The sequence below is a fragment of the Periophthalmus magnuspinnatus genome, chromosome 11 (assembly GCF_009829125.3).
Source record: "Periophthalmus magnuspinnatus isolate fPerMag1 chromosome 11, fPerMag1.2.pri, whole genome shotgun sequence".
Lineage (NCBI taxonomy): Eukaryota > Metazoa > Chordata > Actinopteri > Gobiiformes > Gobiidae > Periophthalmus > Periophthalmus magnuspinnatus.
The window spans coordinates 29,478,127-29,497,752 of NC_047136.2; the positions used below are offsets into that span (position 1 = coordinate 29,478,127).

The 19,626-nt window shown below is 43.9% G+C and overlaps 1 protein-coding gene across 1 annotated transcript; it reads left to right on the forward strand.

Moving 5' to 3' along the window:
* The first annotated feature begins 4,971 nt into the window (after positions 1-4,971).
* Positions 4,972-18,017, forward strand: LOC117378379 (protein MTSS 2-like). The gene is made up of 12 exons (XM_055225245.1): positions 4,972-5,243; positions 8,327-8,388; positions 8,512-8,585; positions 11,104-11,188; positions 12,030-12,121; positions 12,592-12,666; positions 13,234-13,388; positions 13,953-14,060; positions 14,437-14,531; positions 14,743-14,920; positions 16,485-16,734; positions 17,483-18,017. The coding sequence occupies exons 1-12, from the start codon at positions 5,172-5,174 to the stop codon at positions 17,962-17,964; spliced, it is 1,728 nt and encodes a 575-aa protein (XP_055081220.1). The 5' UTR covers positions 4,972-5,171; the 3' UTR covers positions 17,965-18,017.
* The last annotated feature ends 1,609 nt before the right edge of the window (positions 18,018-19,626 follow it).

Genomic DNA, 19,626 nt, shown 5'->3' on the forward strand with positions numbered 1-19,626 from the left:
AAACTTCTACACAAGTGTCCAAACTCCAACTAGGAAATACAAACTTGCAATTAAACTACAAACAAGGATCTCAGCTTTTCAAGATTTAACAACCTTCTTTGTTTAATCTGAAACCAGACAATTTACAAAACAATCCAAATATATCACCCTCAAGATTAGATTTGAACCCACAACCTTCCAGAAATGTGGTCCCTGCTTACATGGTCCCTCATGTAAGCTACCATCAGCCTGTAGGATATTCACAGAGACAAAAGAATTTTCCAAGTCCAAGCATTCCACATCTCCCCCCTCTCGATCAAGGTAAATTTAAAACTCTGCAGTCTTATTCAAGGCCACATGAACAAGCTGGGAATTATTTTTTAAGATAAGAGAATTCTAAACCAAAACTTAACAAATTTGGAAGTCAATCTAACCACCAGTTTGCCCCTATTCTAAATCCACAGACAGATAACATGGATTCTGAGCATTCTGGAAAGTCTATCTACACTTCGATAATCCTTGTCATTATGTTCAAAAACCATTTCAAGTTCCTGTCACAGCCATTTTATTCTCATAGTTCATTTGATTCACCTCAAAGACTCAAACCAAGGCAAAGATTTCCACAGCGTTCCCAAATTCCATACAGCATATTCCAAGTTTATCAAAATTAATTTCAAAATCTCAATCCAGGTTACACATTTTACCAAAACTCTCTCAGACCTCTGCAAACTCATAAATATCCTGATGCCTCTTTGCAAAAACCATCACGACTTGGTTCATTTTCCAGACAGAACCAGTACTTCCGGAACCAGGGCGCGTTTGTAAGGGCGCGTTTGTAAGGGCGCGTTTGTAAGGGCGCGTTTGTAAGGGCGCGTTTGTAAGGCCTCCTTTGCCTCTTAACAGCCTAGCCACGGTGCACTTTTCTAGGCCACAAACTTGGGCTCGTCCCCTTAAACGTCCCTGGAACCAAAACACTCGCTCTGGTTCTATTTTGCACAAACCCAGAGTCTACAAAAAACAACAAAACTACCACATGCTTCTACAACCCAGGACAGACCACATAAGCCAGATGCCCTCCCTTGGCCCAAGAGGAGACAGATCTTGGGACCGAAATCAGATGTCCTCCTGATGGGACTGGACATGGCTTTGAGACGTGAGTGTTAAAATGTGTTTCTCATTCTCATCTCATTATGATTGAATTTGACTTTTATTTTCAAATTTGGGGGAAATAGTGACTAACAGATATTTCTGGTTCAAATGTGAAATATTTGAAGCCAGTTTCACATTGTAAAAGACAGGTTAGAGAACACATTTTACTAAAACATGGCAAACATCATCACACCTTTATTTAGTTTGAACTGTCAGATAAATGTGTTCCTTGTGCGTAAATTGTCTCTGTATTTTGGAGGGAATTTTCTGTGTTGATGACAGAGGCAGAGGGATTCTGTTTTACAACTCAGTGCTAGTTCATTTTTTTTTTTTATTCTTCACAAACTGTCACTTAACTGATGAAAAAGTGTGATAAATATTCAGCACACCAAACCAAGTCACAATTAGAAAAATATATGAATCTGTCAAACACATTTATTATACTTACTCTGTTGTCATGGAGACGTCAATTTTTTTGTTGTATCTTAAGAGTCTGTCTTTCTCACAGGTCTGTCCCAGATTAACAATACCCAAATCCCAAACAAAAATAAGAGGGATGTTTTTCTAAATAAAATGATCCAGTCCTATTTGTTTCTGCTTGACTTTTATTCTATATTTTTAATGTTCATAAGTTCATAGAATTCTTAGAATTTTTTTTATTTATTTTTTTTTTTTTTCAGAGAATTTGTGTTTTTCAGATCCTAGACTGTGATGATGTCATACTCCCAGATGGGGCAGAGATAGTTTTTCCTATTGTTTACAGTGTACTTTGCCAAGAAATATTTGACTTATATTTGATAAGTTCACAAATGTTGAACTGGATCATTTCTATGAATGACTAGACCCAAGAAGTCGCTGTATTAAACACAAATCTGAATGTGAAAAATGTTCAAATTAGCCTTCATCTGTGTTGAATATGATTGGCCTGTTGAATGTAGTGATGTCATATTAAACGCAGCACTAATATGTTTTCATCCATACTAAATCACTTTTAAATCACTCAACATTTAAAGCTTCAGTATGTAACTTTTTGGAGGTGGCACGTCACCTGCATGATTCCATAGAAACAGAAAGTGAAAACAATACTTCAAAACATTCTCCATAATATTCAACATTTCATGCCATACTGTGGGATATTAGAGCTAAAGGAAAACTACATTTCCATGGAAACAAGCAGGAGGAGGCTAAATAAGAGTCAGGTTTGTGGAGATGCAAGCCCACTCACAGCATGAATGTTTTTCAGTACTTTTACTTCAGTCTATTTTTAGCTAAAAAGTTACATACTATAGCTGTAAGAAGAGTTGAGATATGCTTACTTTACTGTACTTTTAATCGGCTCCAGTTGGTAGTTTCAGTTTTCTTGTTCAAAAGTGCGATAGGTCTTTTTAATAACAACTTGTTCTAAAGCTGACGGGCTCCCAGGGCTCAGATGGTGAATTGGCTCAGACCCAAAACTGAAACACACTGATTTAAACCGAGTTAATGACACAGAGAAGTGAGAGAACATTCATTTAAGATAAAGACTGATATTTAACAGACATAAGGCCGGAAAGGAAGGGAGGAGAGAGACAGAGGCAAAAGCAAACTCACAGCAGAACAAAAAACTTCTGCAACATATGTATTCAAAACAAACTGTCTATGTGGAGATTGAATGTTCTTACTGTGTCTTTGTGGAGTTTGCATGTTCTTACTGTGTCTTTGTGGGTTTCCCCCATCAACCTAAAACATGCACAACAGGTTAAATCCTCCAGCTAAGGTTGTCCTGCCCAAGACTAGGTCAAGATCTGGACTCGCTCCCACTGCTCCTGACAGATTTAACCCAGAGACACTGAAGGATGAGTCAAGTGTTGGTTTAACCCAAAGACACTGAAGCTGTGACTGAATCTAAAGCTACACCAAGACTGACCCAGGACTGACCTAAGACTGAACCAGGACCGAACCAGGACTGAACCAGGACTAAACCAGAACTGAACCAGGACTAGTGTGAACACAGCCTTGTCCCTGGTTTAGTCTGGTCCTGTTAGAGTTAGTCTGGTTTCGAGGGCATAACATCTCTAAAACTCCCCACATCTCCAGACTTTTCCACACAGCTGTATTTCAAGGGCACGTTTTTTTTTGCCAAATGTCGGATTAAACACAGATCTGTCCTCATCAACTCTGTCCTCTGTAATTACCCCCAAGTCTACAGCTGAAGGACCGCCTCCAGACAGATGGTACTGTGGCAGAGTGGTTATCCTGTCTTCTCCTCGCTGTAAGGAGGTTGTGGGTTAGACTCCTGATCTCTCTGAGTAGAGTGTGCATGTCCTCCCTGTGTTACTGTGGCGGAGTGGTTATCCTGTCCCTTTTCTTATTGATAGAAATGTTCGTTTCTGATGCAAGCGTCAAAGAGGAGAAAGAGACTGAAATATAAGTCAGAAGGGTTTAATGAGTTCATCACAGGTAAAGTTAACAATGGAGCACCGGACTCTCAGGAAAGGATAGGAAGAGAGTCCTGAGATGTTTGTCTTTCCAGCTTTTATAGGCCTCCCAATGTGTGAGGCGGGTCTTCCTCTCGGCAGCATGTGATTACACATTAAAAACCTTTTTTGGCAAAATCCCTGAATGTGCGTTTTTAAGTCAATCAATCTTATTGTTTTATGACCCTCACAGGATGGGGGCACTCAGTCCTTGGTGAACAGGGCCACAGATAAGAAGTGGCCCTGGTCCTAGATGTTATCTTCTTGGCCCCAGTGCTGTAGATTGCTTTACGACCCTCTCAGGGTGGGGGTCTTTGGTGAGTAGGGCTACAGGCATCTGAGGGTAGCATTACATTGTTAAAAAAAATACCTTACATTATGATGCCACCAGAGGGCGCTGTTGTCCAGTTGTTGTCTCACTGATTTAAATGTCACAGCTTTGTTTACTTTGATATTATGTTGAATACAACTTTTTTTTTTTTTTTTTTTTTTACAAAGAATCATCCAAAGTAGCTGCACATGTATAGAAATTTACATAGAGCGTTCAAAGTGAGAACAGCCTCAGTCACATGTTTATTAAATATGTTAAAGGTCCTATATTACACAAAATAATACTGTTATAAATGGACATAGCTAACCTGTTAGACGTGTCTGGGGTGAGGGAAGCCCCTGCTTAGACTGCTGCCCCCGTGACCCGGCCCCAGATAAGCGAGAGAAAATGGATGGATGGATGTTTTTATTAACCCGCTATATGATCCCTCGCTCATCACTCGTATTATGGAACGTGGCTCCAGATTCGCCCCTGTAACTGCTAGCCTCGATGAATTTCATTTGACTGGAGCCAAAGGCTGTGGGAGACGTCACACTTACTTTGTCTACTTCTTTATACTGACTTTGCACAAAATTGACACTTATGATCGTTAGGACATGTTATAATGTTGTAACCTGTTGTAATGTTGTGATGTCATAAAGTGGTAGTTTTCAAGTGAACAGTTCCTTTTACTTTTAGTTCAATAGTGATTGGCAAGAGCTGAAATGATCTAAATGATTCTAGTGAAGGTGTATGGAGTTCAAAAACACAGTGGAGCACTTCCTGTATCACCAGATGACATCACAAGGTGGAAAAGGGTGTTGTCAGTTTGAGAGAAGAACTCAGCCTAAATATGCAGGGTTCGTGTGTTAAACATGTGCGAATGAAGCAAAACACAGCTACACATCGATCATAAACGTGAGTAATGTGGGACCTTTAATGAGCACATTTTGCATGTCTGAGGAGCCCTCTCGCTGCGCCCCTCGTGCTGGGGGGCGTGGTCACTGCTGTGCGCGCTCCCGGACTACATGCGCGTTCCAGGCTCCTTCGCATCAAGCAGTGGCGTGTGCTCGTGTGCGCGTGCGTGCGGCAGTGCGGACTGTTTTCCTTCAGGCTCCATCCTCAGCGCCATGGTTTCACCCTCCTGAGGCTCACCTAAGGCCGGGTAAACCCTGCGCCGCAGCGCGCTGTTCCGGAGCTCCGGTCTGGTTCTCAAAGCGGGGAGAGGCGGGCGACGAGGCCGAGGACAGAGGCTCAAACAGTGTGGAAAATACAACATGGAGACGGTGATGGAGAGAGAGTGCAGCGCGCTAGGGGGCCTCTTCCAGACCGTCATCTCCGACATGAAGGTACCACAGACTGGGTTTAGTCCTGGTTTAGTCCTGGTTCAGTCCTGGTTTAGAACTGGCTCGGTCCTTGTTTGGACCTTGGTTCTAGACTATACTTGGTCTGGTTCTGCAGTGCAGTTTGTGGGTCAGTGTGTCAGATGAACGCAGACAGAGTGATGTAACTGTTGTAAAATGTAAACCAAGTCTAGTCCTGGTCTACTTCTGGTCTCATAGCCTTGGTTTTCACCCAGGTTTAACCCTGTTTGGTCCAGGTTTAGTCCAGGTTTAGTTCAGATTTAGTTCAAGTTTAGTCAAGATTTAGTCCAGGTTTAGTCCAGGTTTAATCCAGGTTTAGTCCAGGTTTAATCCAGGTTCAGTCCTCTCGCCTCATTATGAACAGTTTTTTTTTCATTTTAAGGAAATTATAAAGAGCCGTGTCCAGTCTGAGTCATGTCCAGTCTGAGCCATGTCCAGTCTTAGCCGTGTCCAGTCAGATCTGCGTCCAGTCAGAGCCGTGTCCAGTCAAATCTGTGTCCAGTCTGAGCCGTGTCCAGTCAGATCTGTGTCCAGTCTGAGCTGTGTCCAGTCTGAACCGTGTCCAGTCACAGCCGTGTCCAGTCAAAGCCATGTCCAGTCAGAGCGTCATTTACTGACTTAATAAAATGACTGTTGATAACAATAAAATCTGTTTAACATTAAGAATGAATGGAATAGAACATGTCTCTGTTGTGACTGGCCAACGTTTGACCAAGGAGGAGCCTCTGTTTTAGTCCTGGTCCAGACCTGGGTTAGTTTAAAAAAAAAAAAAAAAAGGTTGTTAATGTTTTGTTTATTGCCCCTGTGTGGTATATTCATGGGTTTGAACTGGTTTAGTCCTGGTTTAGTCCTGGTCTGGTCCTGGTTCAGTCCTGGTTTAGTCCTGGTTTAGTCCTGGTTTAGTCCTGGTTTAGTCCTGGTTTGGTCCTGTTACAGTCCTGGTTTGGTCCTGGTACAGTCCTGGTTTAGGCCTGGTTTAGTCCTGGTTTCATTCTGGTTTAGTCCTGGTTTGGTCCTGGTTTAGTCCTGGTTTCATTCTGGATTAGATCTGGTTTAGTCCTGGTTTCATTCTGGTTTAGTCCTGGTTTAGTCCTGGTTTGGTCCTGGTTTAGTCCTGGTTTCATTCTGGTTTAGTCCTGGTTCAGTCCTGGTTTAGTCCAAAGGAAGGTCTTGTTAGTCTTTAGTCTTTTTATAAAAAAGATAAACAAAAGAATGAGAAGGATCTGAGTATAAAGAACCGGACGGAGGAGAGGGAGCAAGGGATGAATGAACGAAGGAGAAGAGGAGTGTGCCCCCTCCCCCTGCAGCACTGTTACCACGGTTACAGGGTATGACGCGGGACACACCCCTCAGCATCAGCACCGACTCCAGCATCAGCAGAGAGAGAGAGAGGAGAAAGGGAGGGAGAGAGAGAGCGAAGGGAAAGAGAGAGGGGAAAGGGAGAGTGGGAGAGAGGGAGAGAGAGCAGGGAAAGGAGGGGGAGAGAGAGAGAGAGGGGGGAGGGGAAAGGGAGGGGGAACGGGAAAGAGAGAGAGGGAAAGGGAGGGGGAGAGGGAGAGAGAGAGAGGGGAAAGGGAGGGGGAAAGGGAGGGGGAGAGGGAGAGGGGGGAGAGAGAGTGGGGAAAGGGAGGGGGGAGGGAGAGGGGAAAGGGAGGGGGGAGAGCGAAAGTGGAGATGGGGAGGAGGGGGAGAAAGAGAGAGAGGGGAAAGGGGGGGAATTAAAGGGAGAGAGGGGAAAGGGAGAGAGGGAAGATGGAAAGGGGGGAGAGAGGGAGGAGAGAACGAAGAGGTGGGAGAGGAGGAGAGAATAAGAGAAGAAGGGAGAGGAAAGAAAGAGAGGAGGGAAAGGGCTACAAGAGAGATGGAGAAGAGGGGTAGAGGGGAGGAGGGCAGATTGAAAGCAAGGGAGAGGTGGGAGAAGTGGGAGAGGAGAGGGAGGGGTCAACAAGAAAAAAGCAGAGAAATAGGAAAGTGTAGAGGGAAAGAGTGCAAGGAGTAAGAGGGAGTAGGAAGGAGGGAAGAGAGCAAAAAGGGAGGTGAGAAGAGAGAGAGAGGAGACAGTAGAGGGGAAGAGAGAAGAGAGGGAGGAGAGAGCATGTGGAGGCCATAAGGGGAGAAAGAGAGAGGACACAGGAAGGGGAGGAGGAAAGAGGGAGAGAGAGAAGGAGAAGAGGAGCGAGAAGAGAGGTTGCAGAAGAGGGGAGGAGGGAAGACAGAGAGCCGAGAAGGGGAGGAAGAGGAGAGAAAGGGGAGTAGGGAAAAGAGAGAGGGAGAAAGAGAGGAGAGAAAGAAAGGGGAATGAGGAAGAAAAGAGGAGAGAAAGGGGAGATAAAGATAATGAGAGAGAGTGAGAGAGCTGGAAAAGGCTTGGAGAAGGCTTGGAGAGTGGAGAGAAAAATGGAGAGGGGTGAAGGAAAGAAAAAGAGACAGACAGGATTATAGAGAAGACAAAAAGGACAGAAAATGAGAAATGGTAGGAGGAGGAAAGACAAGAGGAGAAAAAAAGAAAGGGAAAGAGCAGGGAGAGAAAGATGGAGAGAGAAAGAGACAGAGTGATAGACAGACATAAGGAGAGAGAGAACTAGAGAGAGGATAAAAAGACACAGAGAAAGAGAGAGAGTGATGAGAGAGAGACAGAGATAGACAGAGAGATAAGAGACAGACAGAGAGACAAGAGAGAGAGACATAGATAGACAGAGAGAGAAAGATAAGAGAGAGACAGAGAGACAAGAGAGAGAGACAGAGAGAGACAGAGAGAGAGAAGAGAGACAGAGAGAGAGACAAGAGAGAGAGACATAGATAGACAGAGAGAGAAAGATAAGAGAGAGACAGAGAGAGACAGAGAGACAAGAGAGAGAGACAGAGAGAGAGAAGAGAGACAGAGAGAGAGACAAGAGAGAGAGAGAAAGAGAGAGGCACAGAAAGAGACAAAGAGCTAGACAAAGAGAGAGACAGAGAGACAAAGAGATAGACAGAGAGAGAGAAAGAGAGAGAGATGGACAGGGAGAGAGAGAGTTTGCAAAAGTACAAGTTTAATTGTCTGTTTTGTTTTTTTTTTCTTTCCTCAGGGCAGTTTTCCGATTTGGGACGATTTCATCAACAAAGCTGGAAAACTGCATTCCCAAATCAGGTTTGTTTGAATATATAAATAAAATGTAATGTGAAAGACACAGAGTCCAAAATCAAACACAAAAATCAAATGTGTAAAAAGTAATTTAAACAAATCTGAAATGTTTTTTTCTTTGTTCTTCAGAGCGACGGTTGTGGCCGTAGCTGCTTTTCTCGATGCCTTTCAGAAAGTGGCCGACCTCGCCTCCAACAGCAGAGGTATGCCAGATGCCCTCCCATCTTTTTGTATCCCTGTGTGTCAGATGCCCTCCCATCTTCTTGTATCCCTGTGTGTCAGATGCCCTCCCATCTTGCTGTATCCCTGTGTGTCAGACTGAGATGGAGCAGGTCAAATGTCTGTAGTTAATGTGCAGATGTTGTGGTGTGGTTGAAGAAATATAGCGGGAGAATAGACCTTAAATCCAGTTCTGGTTTAGTCCTGGTTTAGACCTGGTTTGGACCTGGTTCAGTGCTGGTTAAGTCCTGGTTTAGTTCTGGTTATGTTTTTCTGATGCTAAAGCTCTATTGGGCAGTGGTTTCCATAGTAACATTGTCATCCTCTGTTACCGAGGGCAACAGGAGACAGGAAACAAGGAAGGGAGGAATTAAGGAACCAGGTCTAAACCTGGACTAAACCAGGTCTAAACTAGGGCTAAACCAGGACTAAACCAGATCTAAACCAAGTCTAAACCAGGTCTAAATTAGGACTATATCAGAACTAAACCAGGCCTAAACTGGGACTAAATCAGGCCTAAACCAGGTCTAAACAAAGAATAAACCAGAACTAAACCAGGACTAAACCAGGACTAAGCAGGACTAAAAAAGATCTAAACCAGGTTTAATCCAGGACTAAAGCACAGTGAAGCCAGGACTAAACCAGGACTAAACCAGGACTAAACCAGGACTAAACCAGGACTAAACCAGGACTAAACCAGGACTAAACCAGGACTAAACCTGGACTAAACCTGGACTTTTCTGGAACAAAAGTGTAATATTTGTGGCGTCATTGATGTTCTTGGTTCAGACGTTTCTCCAGAGACCAACTCAGTTCTGTATTTAGCCCGAGGGGTGTTTGAGTTATGGCCCAGCGCCTCTGAGCAGCTGCAGACGGGTGGAGACTGTCCCTGAGGAGAGGCATGAGATGAGACTCACAGAACAGACCTGGTTTAGTCCTGAAATTACTCCTAGTCTAGACTTGGTTTAGACCTAGATTAGTCCTGGTTTAGTCCTGGTTTAGATTTGGTTTAGCCATGGTTTAGCCCTGGTTCAACCCTAGCTTAGTCCTGGTTAAGACCTGGTTCAGTCCTTGTTGAGTCCTGGTTTAGTCCTGGATTAGTCTTGGTAAACTCTAGAAGATGTAATTGCGTCATATCTAATGTTAAATCTCTTAATCCAATAAAAGATTCTGCACTACTGCACTGTTTTTTTCTGTGTTTTCATGACAAAAACAACCACAGCTCTGAAGGTTTTTTATCTTTACAAAGATTTTTTACAAATCTTCATTCTGACCTTGAAGGAACATTGTCTGTTCTGATTGGTTTGTCTGCCCTTAGTACCGCCCTCAGGTTCAGAACGTCGTTGTTCGTCCAATCCCTGCCCCAGAATCACTTTAGTCTGATGACACATGAAATGCACTGGAGCCTTTATGAACTTGAACCATATTTATAGTAGCTGCAGACATGTGCTCTGAGTTCTGAATGATTTTGCTACTTCTCAGTGTGAGGCTTGAAGCCAGTGGAGTGTGTGAAACTGCTCCATCTGCTCCTGGGGTTTGATTCTGGTTTAGTCCTGGTTCAGTCTTGGATTAGACCTGGTTTAGGCCTGGTGTAGTTTCTTGTTTAGGCCTGGTTTAATCCTGGTTCACACGTGGTTCAGTCCTGATTAAGTCCGGTTTAGTCCTGGTTTAGTCCTGGTTTAGTCCTTGTTTAGTCCTGGTTTAGTTCATCTGCTCCTGAGGTTTAATCCTGGTTTAGTCCTGGTTTAGTCCTGGTTTAGTCCTGGTTTAGTCCTGGTATACTCCTGGTTTGGTCTATCTGCTCCTGAGATTTAGTCCTGATTAAGTCCGGTTTAGTCCTGGTTTAGTCCTGGTTTAGTCCTTGTTTAGTCCTGGTTTAGTTCATCTGCTCCTGAGGTTTAATCCTGGTTTAGTCCTGGTTTAGTCCTGGTCTAGTCCTGGTTTAGTCCATCTGCTCCTGTGCATCCTGTGGAGTCCAGTCTGTTCCTCAGTTACTGGTCCAAGTGTTTTACACATCTCTGTCAGGTCTTATATTGTGCATATTGAATACATTTTTTAACCATGTCATTACGTGTCGTTTGTTTGTACCTTGGCCCACACAGAGACACTCATCAGTCATTAAAAAGAATGAAATTTAGGAACAGGGTCATGATTTATAGGTAAGGTTAGGATCTAGTCCAGACATGGGCAAACTACGGCCCAGGGCCGTATTTAACTGAAATTTAATACATTAAATTTTAATTTAATTATTGCATTTGGAAAACAATTTGTACAATGCACCTTGCATATACAGGCCAAATATCTAATGTAACATATATATATATATATATATATATATATATATATGTTCTAGTCTGTAGGCTGTAGTCTGTCGGTTCTACTCTGTAGGTTCTAGTCTGTAGACTAGTTTGTGGGTCTAGTCTGTAGTCTGTAGGCTGTAGTCTGTCTCTCTCTAGGTTTGGGTTATAACAGTCTCATTTGTTGTTGTCTTCTTTTTTTCAGGAGGGACGAGGGACTTAGGCTCGGCTCTGACCAAAATGTGTCTGAGACATCGCAGCATTGAGACCAAACTCAGACACCTGTCCATGTACGCACCTGTCATAAAACCTACACACCTGTAAACACCTGACACGCACCTGTCACACAACAAACACACCTGTCAACACCTGACACGCACCTGTCACACAACAAACATGTCTGTCAACACCTGACACGCGCGTGTCACACATCATACACACCTGTCAACACCTGACACGCGCGTGTCACACAACAAACACACCTGACACGCACCTGTCACACAACAAACACATCTGTCAACACCTGACACGCACCTGTCACACAACAAACACATCTGTCAACACCTGACACGCGCGTCACACAACAAACACACCTGTCAACACCTGACACGCACCTGTCACACAACAAACACACCTGACATGCACCTGTCACACAACAAACACGTCTGTCAACACCTGACACGCACCTGTCACACATCATACACACCTGTCAACACCTGACACACACCTGTCACACAACAAACACACCTGTCAACACCTGACACGCGCGTCACACAACAAACCCACCTGTCAACACCTGACACGCGCGTCACACAACAAACCCACCTGTCAACTCCTGACACGCACCTGTCACACGTCATACACACCTGTCAACACCTGACACGCACCTGTCACACAATAAACACACCTGTCAACACCTGATACGCACCTGTCAAGATCTGACACACACTTGTCACACGTCATACACACCTGTCAACACCTGACACACACCTGTCAACATCTGTCCCCATCTGACACTCACCTGTCAAAACATATCTACAACTGACACGTACCTGTCAACACCTGTCCACACCTGTCTAAAATATGATTTACACAATAATATTATATTAATGACATCGTGTCCTGCTGCAGGGTGTTTGTGGACTGTCTCATAAACCCTCTTCAGGAGCAGATGGAAGACTGGAGGAGAACCACCAGCTCACTGGACAAGGACCACGCCAAAGGTAGACCTGGTTTAGCCCTGGTTTAGCCCTGGTTTAGTCCTGGTTTAGACTTGGTTTTGTTCTAGTTTAGACCTGGTTTTGTCCTGGTTTAGACCTGGTTTTATCCTGGTTTAGTGCTGGTCTGGAATTGCCTGGCCAGCCACACCCAAAACTGACTATTGATAAATACAAAGAGATTAGAATTGAGGCCAGGTAAGCCTTAGAGCTGGTTTAAATTGAATGCCTAATTATTCACCGCAATGAGTTTATAAGCACTTTTCTCAACTCTCAGAGGCCAGAACGGAGTTTTGATGTTATGGTAAACATGCACTTCCTTATTCTTAGACAATAGAACACTTTATAATTAGATGCAGAGAGTACACAATGGACTTTTTTTTTTTTTTACTGAAGAGCTGCTTATACAAGACACATTTTACTTGATGAAAAAAACTGTTTCTTATTCAACCCTGTTTTTTCTCTTGTTTCGACAGAGTATAAGAAGGCTCGTCAGGAGATAAAGAAGCGTTCTTCAGACACTCTCAAACTGCAGAAAAAAGCAAAGAAAGGTTCAAACTGCACTCATGTTATCCACACACAACAGGAGTCCAACCCACAACCTCCTCATGAAAGTGAGGACAACCACTCTACCACAGTAACACACTCCTCGCAGACTGAGTAGAGGTTAATCCTGGTTTAGTCCTAGGTTGGACCAGGGTTACACCTGGGTTAGACCTGGTTATAGTCCTGGTTTAGTCCTGATTTAGTCCTGGTTCAGTCCTGGTTCAGTCCTGGTTTATTCCTATAAATTTAGTCCTGGGGTAGTCCTAGGTTAAACCTGGTTTAGTCCTAGGTTAAACTTGGTTTAGTCCTATAAATTTAGTCCTGCTTTAGACCTGGATTAGTCCTGGGTTAGACCAGGGTTAGACTTGGTTATAGTCCTGGTTTAATCTTGATTTAGTCCTGTGTTAATCCTGGGCTAGTTCTGGGTTAATCCTGGGTGATGTCATGTTATTCACACACAACAGTAGTCTAACCCACAACCTCAGAGACAGGGTAACCACTCTGCCACAGTCACACATGGAGGGTATGAGAGATGGGGAGTCTAACCCACCACCCTCTGGTGTGTTGCTCAGTTCGTGGGGAGCAGGCCGCCTTGGACAGTGCGATTCAGTTGGTGTCGGGTCAGTACCAGGTTTTGGAGGAGGCTGAGACCTGTGCAGTGAGGAGAGCCCTGGTGGAGGAGAGGGGGAGGTTCTGCTGCCTCGTGTCCATGCTCCGACCCATCATGGTACGACCCAATAGATAGACCTGGTTTAGACCTGGTTTAGACCTGGTTTAGACCTGGTTTAGACCTGGTTTAGACCTGGTTTAGACCTGTTTTAGTTCTGGTTTAGTCTGGGTTTAGTCCTGGTTTAGACATGGTTTAGACCTGATTTAGTCCTTGTTTAGTCCTGTCTTAGTCCTAGTTTAGACCTGGTTTAGACCTGGTTTAGTCCTTGTTTAGTCCTGGTTTAGTCCTGAGTTAGACCTGGTTTAGACCTGGTTTAGTTCTGTCTTAGACCTGGTTTAGACCTGGTTTAGTTTTGGTTTAGACCTGATTTAGTCTTGTTGGACTGTCCTTGTCAAGTGTTTCGTGTGTATGTGATAGTGATTATCGGAAAGTATCAATTCTCCTTTAAATATATATATATATATATATATATATATATATATATATATATATATATATATATATAAATTAACTTCAAAGTCCACACCAGTTCAAACTGGTGTGGAGCAAAGATAAGGAGGGAAACTGGTTCATTTAAATGGACATGTTTATTTGTTTATTCACTAATATTTTTGATTTCAGGACGAGGAGGTGTCTTTACTCGGGGAGATGTCTCACCTCCAAAGTCTGAGTGAAGACCTCAGGACTCTGAGCATGGACCCCCACAAGCTGCCCCCCTCCTCTGAACAGGTAACCCTCCCGCTCAGAACAGGTAACACCCCCCCCCCTCCCTCCTCTGAACAGGTAATACACTCCCCTCCTCTGAACACCCCCCCCCCTCCCCACCCCCCAGGTAACAATCCTCTCCTCTGAACCAGGACTAAACCAGGACTAACCCAGGACTAAACCAGGACTAAACCAGGACTAAACCAGAATTAAACCAGGAACACACCAGGACTGTCTATGCCTCTGATCCAGGTGCTTATGACTCTCTGTGTGTTTCTAAACCAGTATTAAATAAGGACTAAACCAGGACTACACCAGGACCAAATCAGGACTAAACTAGGACTAAACCAGGACTAAACCAGGACTAAACCAGGACTAAACCTCTGTGTCTCTGGTCCAGGTGCTCACAGACCTGAAGTCCTCAGACTGCTCCTGGTCCTTTCAGTCTCCGCCCTCGTCTCCAAGCTCCACCTCCAGGAAGTCCAGCATGTCCAGGTCTGTTTCAATGGAGACACTTCCTCCAAGACTAAACCAGGAGTAGACCAGGACTGGGCCAGGACTAAACCAGGACTGAAACAGGACTAAACCAGGACTGAACCAGGACTGAACCAGGACTGAACTAGGACTGAACCCAGACAGAACCAGGACTGAACCAGGGTTAACCTCGATCTAAACTCGGGCTGACTCAGGTCCTTCCCTCCTGTAGCTCGGTGAACAGTGTGAGCAGTGGGGACTCGCGCTCCTCTGGCTCTCCTCACTTCCGGTTCAGATCTGGATCTGGTCCAGTCCAGAGTGGCTCGGTTCGACTCTCTTCCGTCTCATCCCATGACTCTGGATTCAACTCCCAAGACTACAGCTCCCGAAGCCCCAGCGCCACGGCCCCGGTATGTTCCACAGAATAGCTTTAACCTATGTAATGAGATGTTCCGCAGAAGAGCTTTAACCCTGGTCTAATGTAGTGTCCTTTTCAAACATCCACAGAGCAGTTTTGCTTCATTCACATGTTTGAGTAACTCAGATTTAGTCTGTCTCCTTCTGTACTGACTTACAGTCGAAAACTGAGGGCAGGTATGGTACTAGCTGCTGTTTTCCAAACAGGAAGTGAGCATGGGTACGATTCCACTCCACTGACTCCAGTTAATTTCTATTGAAAAATCATGGCCTCTCTCTGTAACTGCTGCTGTCAGACTCATCATTCTCATCTTAAAATGTTTGTTTTAACCTGATCTACATGATCCTCGTGATCAACTTGATTTTCGTAAATCAAGATATGAACATTAACCAATCAGACCAATCAGACACCTTCTTTCCCGAGGTCGCTGGCGATAGCGTTTAGAACAGGTTTTATATATATATATATATATATATATATATATATATATTCCATGTGCAGAAAAACACCCCCAAAGCATGATGTTTCCACCCTCATGCTTCACAGTAGGGATGGTGTTCTTTGGATGGTACTCATCATTCTTCTTTCTCCAAACACAGCGAGTGGAATTAAGACCAAAAAGTTCTATTTTGGTCTCATCAGACCATATGACTTTCTCCCATGACTCCTCTGGATCATCCAAATGGTCACTGGCAAACTTAAGATGGGCCTGGACGTGTGCTGGGGAACCTTCTGTGCCATGCATGATTTTAAACCATGATGTCTTAGTGTATTACTAACAGTAACCTTGGAAGCGGTGGTCCCAGCTCTTTTCAGGTCATTGACCAGCTCCTCTGTGCCGTTCTGGGTAGATTCCTCACCTTTCTTAGGATCATTGAGACCCCACGAGGTGAGATCTTGCATGGAGCCCCAGTCCGAGGGAGATTGACAGTCATGTTTAGCTTCTTCCATTTTCTAATAATTGCTCCAACAGTGGATCTTTTTTTCACCAAGCTGATTGGCAATTGCTCCGTAGCCCTTTCCAGCCTTGTGGAGGTCTACAATTTTGTCTCTTGTGCATTTTGACAGTTCTTTGGTATTGGCCATGTTAGTAGTTGGAGTCTTACTGATTGTATGGGGTGGGACAGGTGTCTTTATGCAGCTAACCACCTCAAACAGGTTGCTTCTAAATTTAGGATAATAAGTGGAGTGGAGGTGGACTTTTTAAAGGTGGACTAACAGGTCTTTGAGGGTCAGAATTCTAGCTGATAGACAGGTGTTCAAATACTTATTTGCAGCAGTAACATACAAATAAATGATTTAAAAAAATCATACAATGTGATATCCAGATTTTTTTTAGATTATGTCTCTCACAGTGGACATGCACCTGAAATGCATGAAAATTTCAGACCCCTCAATGATTTCTAAGTGGAAGAACTTGCAAAATCACAGGGTGTTCAAATACTTATTTGCATGTGGGTGACTCTCAGTTCTTTTACAGTGTATGTGTAGACTAAAGCGCTGATGTCTTGAATACAGCAGAATAATTATCAGAATATTGTTAATGATATTTGCAGCTGTCGGTGAGCGCTCTAAAGAGGAGCCGCACTGCAGATCCCATCAGCCACCCGAGCGATGACATCGCTGCAGGGGAGGAGCCACGACTTGGGCGACATCTTACAGTCCAGTCCAAAGACCACAAGGACCCCAGGGAGGAGCTGGTCCAGGCTCTGACCCGAGGATTAAACCTGGACTCTAAGGGGTCTTACAGGGACTCAGCCTACAGCAGCCAGACCCACACCCCATCCTGCTCCGAAGACCAGACAGGTACTGAACCAGGAGTATACCAGGACACAACCAGGAGTATACCAGGACAGAACCAGGTCTAAACCAGATTTGAACCAGGACTGAACTAGAACTAATTTGTGCAGTGAGTGTAATGTGCAACTGTGTGGACTGTGCAGTGAAATGTAATGTGCAATTTTAACTTGACCCTTTTGTGACCCCAGCCCCTGGGACAACAGATGGAAATTAGCCTTTGGCTATAATCTGGCATGTTTACATTCATGTTGAACCATGTTTGTTCATTAACATGCATTGTCCCAGTCAAATAAATAACTAAATAAATAAATAACTAAATAAATAAGACTGAACCATGTCTAAACCAGGACAGAACCAGGACTGAAGCAGGAATGAATCAGAACTGAACCAGGACTAAACCAAGTCTAAACCATGACTGAACCAGGACAGAACCAGGACTAAACCAAGTCTAAACCATGACTGAACCAGGACAGAACCAGGACTAAACCAAGTCTAAACCATGACTGAACCAGGACAGAACCAGGACTAAACCAGGACTAAACCAGGACAGAACCAAGACTAAACCAGGACTAAACCAGGTCTAAACCAGGACTGAACCAGGACTGAACCAGGATTAAACCAGATCTGAACCAAGACTGAACCAGGACAGAACAGGACAGAACCAGGACAGAACCAGGACTAAACCAGGACTAAACCAGGACTAAACCAGGACTAAACCAGGACTAAACCAGGACTGTTTCTTCCCTCTCTCCAGGCTCAGATGGGGATAACTTCTCAGTGAATTCTGAAGCCGAACCTCAGACTCCGGATCAGGAAAAGTCCGGTTTTCCTCGGAATCCCGACCAGTCCCTGTCGTATCGGAGACTGTACCAGACTAAATGCACCTCCTCTGTGCCAACACCAGGGGTCGCCACCATCCGCCGCGCTCCCTCCTCCAAACCCAGCCTCCGAAGGCCCTCTTTGAGTCTAAACCTGGGACTAAACCTGGGACTAAACCCAGGTCCCGTCAGACCGCCCATGATCCCCGTCAAAACCCCCACCGTCCCGGACGCAAGGGAGCCGCCCAGCCCGCCGCCGCAGCCCTCCACTCGGGCAGAGGCGGAGCGAAGGGCCCCTCTGCTTCCAGAGCTCTTGGAGGAAACAGAGACGGAGGATTATCTGGTCCTGATCCGACGAGGGGTCAAACTTAAGAGGAATCGAGACGTGAGGGATCGGTCAGCGCCGGCCATTCACTGAAACCAGAGGGAAAGGTTCAAATGGAAAAGTGTTAACCACCAGTTTAAAGTGCATCTGACAGGTTTGAGTACTTTTTCACTAAAACATACTCACATTTTTACTAGTGTAGTCCTGTTTTTAAATTTTGGTAATTGGTAATTTTACTACTACCTGGTTGGACATGAGCAGCAGATGTGACAGACATAGAGGTAATTCTATAACTGTTACCTAGCAACCACAATGTAAATAAGGGCCAAAACTAGTCTAAATTACACAATAGTTTTGATTAGACTAATACAAATAATTTACTCCTTTATTTTCTTAAATCTCAGAAAATGCCTTTCTTGTGAGTAAATTGTCTCTGCATTTTCTGTTTTACAACTCAGCGCTACTTCCTGTATTTTTGTATTTTTCTTTTCAAAATTTCTTCACAAACTGCCACTTAACTACTCTAAAACCATGATAAATATTAACCACAGGTACTGTCCCCTAAACCAAGTCCAAATGAGAAAAACATGAGAACCTGTCGTATGCACTTTAAGTCCTGAGGAGGACATATCTGGAGCTATTGGTGGGAAATTTGTTGGGAAACCAAAATTTCAATATTAGTTAAAATAAGATGTTGCTTTGTAATCCTTAAAGATGAAATGGTGAATCAAAAACCTTCAGTATTTGAAGCGAAATAAAGAGAAAACTAAATGTAATGTTTCAAAAGTTGTTGGGACAATCAGAATGTCTTTATCAAGTCTTCTTTGAATTTGAAAATGTCCAAATGTCGCCAGAAATGTCCCCTCTACATGCTGAGATGCTGCTGAAAGAGTCATCATTACACCTTATACTGTATTAAAGATCAACCGATATGTTTTTTTTCATGGCCAACTCTGATACAGATTGTTTAGAGTGGATATTTATGGGATGATTTTGAATATTTTCCCCCAATGCTAATATTTATTTTACTCTCTTTTACTACAGTCTGGATAATTTGACAGTGTAGTTACGTTTTGTGGAGTTATCTCTTCTCACTAAGGCAGGGGTCTGCAAACTTTTTCCTCCTTTGAGCTACTTTTCCAAAATGAAAATGCCATAGAGCTACTGAGAAACAAAGTAAATACAAGAGACACGGCATTAGATGAGGAACAGTTAGACATCTGTAAAACATAAATCATTATCCTTTTATTAAGAGTTAAGCATCAAAAGTCCCTTGGTGAGCTGCGTGGAAGTGGGCGGAGAGCTGCATGGAAGAGGGTGGAGAGCTACTGGCAGCTCCAGAGCTAAAGGTTGGATCCCTGCACTAATGGGTCTTAAAGAACTTTTCCCAGAATTGTGCCAAACGTTTTGATTTCTCCCAGTGTGATGTCACCAGTGTGAGACTCTCCAGTCCCTGTAATTTCCAAAGTAGTTTTAAATTGTTTCTTTATTGGTGTAAAATCATTTGGCCTGGCCAAAAAAAGCCACCTGGAGGAAATAGGTACGAGCCTCCTGCAGCTGGTCAGGTCTAGGTTCAGCTCAAAGAATGAGGTCAGCTGACTGCCTGAATATACTGAATGACCAGGTTATTCCATCAATGGATTTTTTCTTCCCTGATGGCACAGGCATATTCCAAAATCACAATGCCACGATTCATCAGTCTCAAATTGTGACAGAGTGGTTCAGGAGCATGAGACATCATTTTCACACATGGAT